The sequence below is a fragment of the Atta colombica genome, unplaced genomic scaffold, assembly GCF_001594045.1.
Source record: "Atta colombica isolate Treedump-2 unplaced genomic scaffold, Acol1.0 scaffold228, whole genome shotgun sequence".
Taxonomy (NCBI): Eukaryota; Metazoa; Arthropoda; class Insecta; order Hymenoptera; family Formicidae; genus Atta; species Atta colombica.
The window spans coordinates 1,506,807-1,509,672 of NW_017259325.1; the positions used below are offsets into that span (position 1 = coordinate 1,506,807).

The window sequence follows — 2,866 nt, forward strand, 5'->3', positions numbered from 1 at the left end:
AAAAATAAAATAATTTTTGTATTGATTTAATTAATTTTTTTATTAAATTTTTTATAATTAACATTTACATAAAAAGCAAAACACTTACGGATGCCATGTAATCGCAGAAAGCGCAGCACTTGCCGAATATAAATAATCCTGAAGGTATTTCTGTTGATACACCGTTTTATATGCTACAATGTCTGGTCCCGTGATTAAACTGTTGGAATATCTTGGGAAAGTTTTCAGTATTTCGTGGAAGTTGACGACGTATTGCCCTAATTTTTTTCCAGATAAGTCGCATCTCGTTTGGCATTCTACAGCAAAAATATTTGAAAGTGACTCAAAAATAAATATTTTAGAAATGTAAATATTTGATGAATATATATACATTTTAAGATTACAATTTAAAATTAAATATATATTTTAAAACAGTAAATATTAAAAAAAAAATTTTTTAAATATTTTGTAACAATTAAAATATACGGTTTTAAATATTAGATACTTTGCTTTCATTTCTAATTTCATTTGTTATTGTTTCAGAAAGATACAGTTTTTGAAAAATTTACCATAACCCAATTGCCAACTGATATTGTAACCCATGCGATCGCTGAAAGAGAGAAGTTCTGCTATGTTCCTAGGATCCGTGGAATCCGTTTTAAATTCTTTGTCAATATAGTGAGGAGTGATGCACGCGATTACATCTAATCCGGCGTTCTTTGCCCATTGATAAATAAGTGTCCATTGCGTTCCTATTAAATTACATTCTCTTAAATTTGCATACATTTTATTATGTCAAAATATGTTTTGACTCAGATAAAAATATTTAAAAATATTAATAATATTAAACTATTTTTATATCTTTTTATACAGAATATTCCAAAAAATTATCTAACATTTTTGTGTGTAGTTGTATTTCAGATAAGGAAGGCAATTCATTGTGTATTTTATATGTAACATAAATTTTTTATATGTAAACACAAATTTGCCTTTTCAATCTGAATACATATTCGACAGCTGGTATCAGCAAATACAATAATCTAAATATTACATTACTGAATATTAACCCTTTCGCAATTCGTACTATTATCTCAAAGCTTGTACCGACGTCATATTATAACATTCATTAGGCGCTCCTGCCATCAAAGCTAATGGACGCGCATATAACTACTGGCAACCGCAATATAAATTAACGACATTAACATTATGTAATTGCATCATCCTCTTCCATTGACATGGTCCTTGCAATCCTTTCAATATATGCACTCATAGCGGTCAGAGTCAGTATACTATCATGAAATTGTCATATGAGTGATATGCTAATATGAAAAGGCACGTTTTAATAATTAAACCAAAGGTTTTAAGAAATCTAGTTATTGTTGATTAAACTTTGAGCTTGCATTATTTATTTCTGAAACATTTCTGAATTTTACCTAAAATCTACAAGCAAAGAAAAAGAGAAGGAGAGATATATTTAATGTTATATTATATTACCAAAATGCATGTCATTTCGATCCGTATTAATCTCGTGCGAATGTCCAAAATTGTAAAAATTGCTTTGTGGTCCTCCAAGGCGAATATAAGCAGGTGCCAAACCTCGCGCCAAATTCATGCTTTTCTCGATATTTTTGCTGAACAGTTAATACAAAATATAATAATATACATTTTTCTTACATAAACAGACTATTATAATATAAAAGAAAATAATTTCTTTTAAACTAAAGAAAGATAAATTGTATTAAATAAAGCTTGATTATTATAATTGCATTATAATTTTTTAATGATATTAAAATGTAATAAAAATTATAATAGCTAATAAAAGATTTTAATGAAACATTGATAAACCCCTTACTAAAATATTGTTATTAATATCATATTAATTCTTTAAGAATTGTAAAGCTCTTTAATTAATATTTTATCTATATTTATATTCTTTTCCTTTTTTTTTTAATACTTACATAAAATCATTGTACTGCAATCTTGCCGGATCCAGAGTGAAACTGAGAAATGCATGATCAGTTACTGCAATCGGCTTCTTGACATTTATGTTAAGTATTAAATTTTCCGCGAGACAATTTGTGATAAAAAAAATTACTTGCAAAAGCAAGCAAACATATTGTCGATGACATTTCATTTCTCCAGAAGTGTGTATTCTGTTTTTTACTCAATTCTCATTCTTTATCTTATTTTATATATATGTATATTAATTCGAAATAATGGAACATTTTCTAGTTCTTTTTTACATGAACAAATTTTATGATGTAATTAAAAAAGAATTTACATAAAAAATATCCAATTTTGACAATATTAGCAATTGTATAAAAATATCAAAAAATATATGAAAATTTTTAAGTATATTTATAAAAATGTCATATGTGCGTAAAAAATTGACACAACAAACTGAAACACCTTTTCACACGTACTGAAATTTCGCATTTACTAAGGTCGTGTACATGGTTCTGAAATCGTGTCACAATAAAATTGCTTAGCACATGTTTCGAAATTGGAATTTAATTACGTAAACAAAATCAATAATGCGCAAACACAACAAAAATGTTCGGTTATGTTTTGATGGGATTCTTAAATTCCTACACGATATCTTTATTAACTTACATCTAATATTAATGAATTATTATATAAGATTTAACAAAATCATCATTTTATATTATTACATTATTATGTAACATTATTATGTAACAAATCTCCTTTGAAAAAGCAAATTCTTATATAAACTTACACATATCAAGGAATAGCGAATATTAATAATTAATTTAATAATTAATATTTTAATAAATATACATTTATATTAAATAATATAATAGTAAGAAAAAAATCTAAGTGCAGTTCTAAATCGTGCAATTAATAATATATATATTGCAAAAGTTAG

At 25.8% G+C, this 2,866-nt stretch overlaps 1 protein-coding gene across 1 annotated transcript in view; it reads right to left on the reverse strand.

Annotated features, from left to right (window-relative positions):
- LOC108688223 (protein PFC0760c-like) overlaps window positions 1–2,113 on the reverse strand; it is a 21,988-nt gene extending 19,875 nt beyond the window's left edge. Inside the window, exons 1-4 of the mRNA XM_018194387.1 lie at window positions 1,938–2,113; window positions 1,474–1,610; window positions 549–731; window positions 89–296 (exon numbers count right to left, since the gene is read on the reverse strand). Of these exons, the coding sequence (XP_018049876.1) occupies window positions 89–296; window positions 549–731; window positions 1,474–1,610; window positions 1,938–2,113 (704 nt within the window). The remainder of the gene's footprint in view (window positions 1–88; window positions 297–548; window positions 732–1,473; window positions 1,611–1,937) is intronic.
- Window positions 2,114–2,866: the final 753 nt, after the last annotated feature.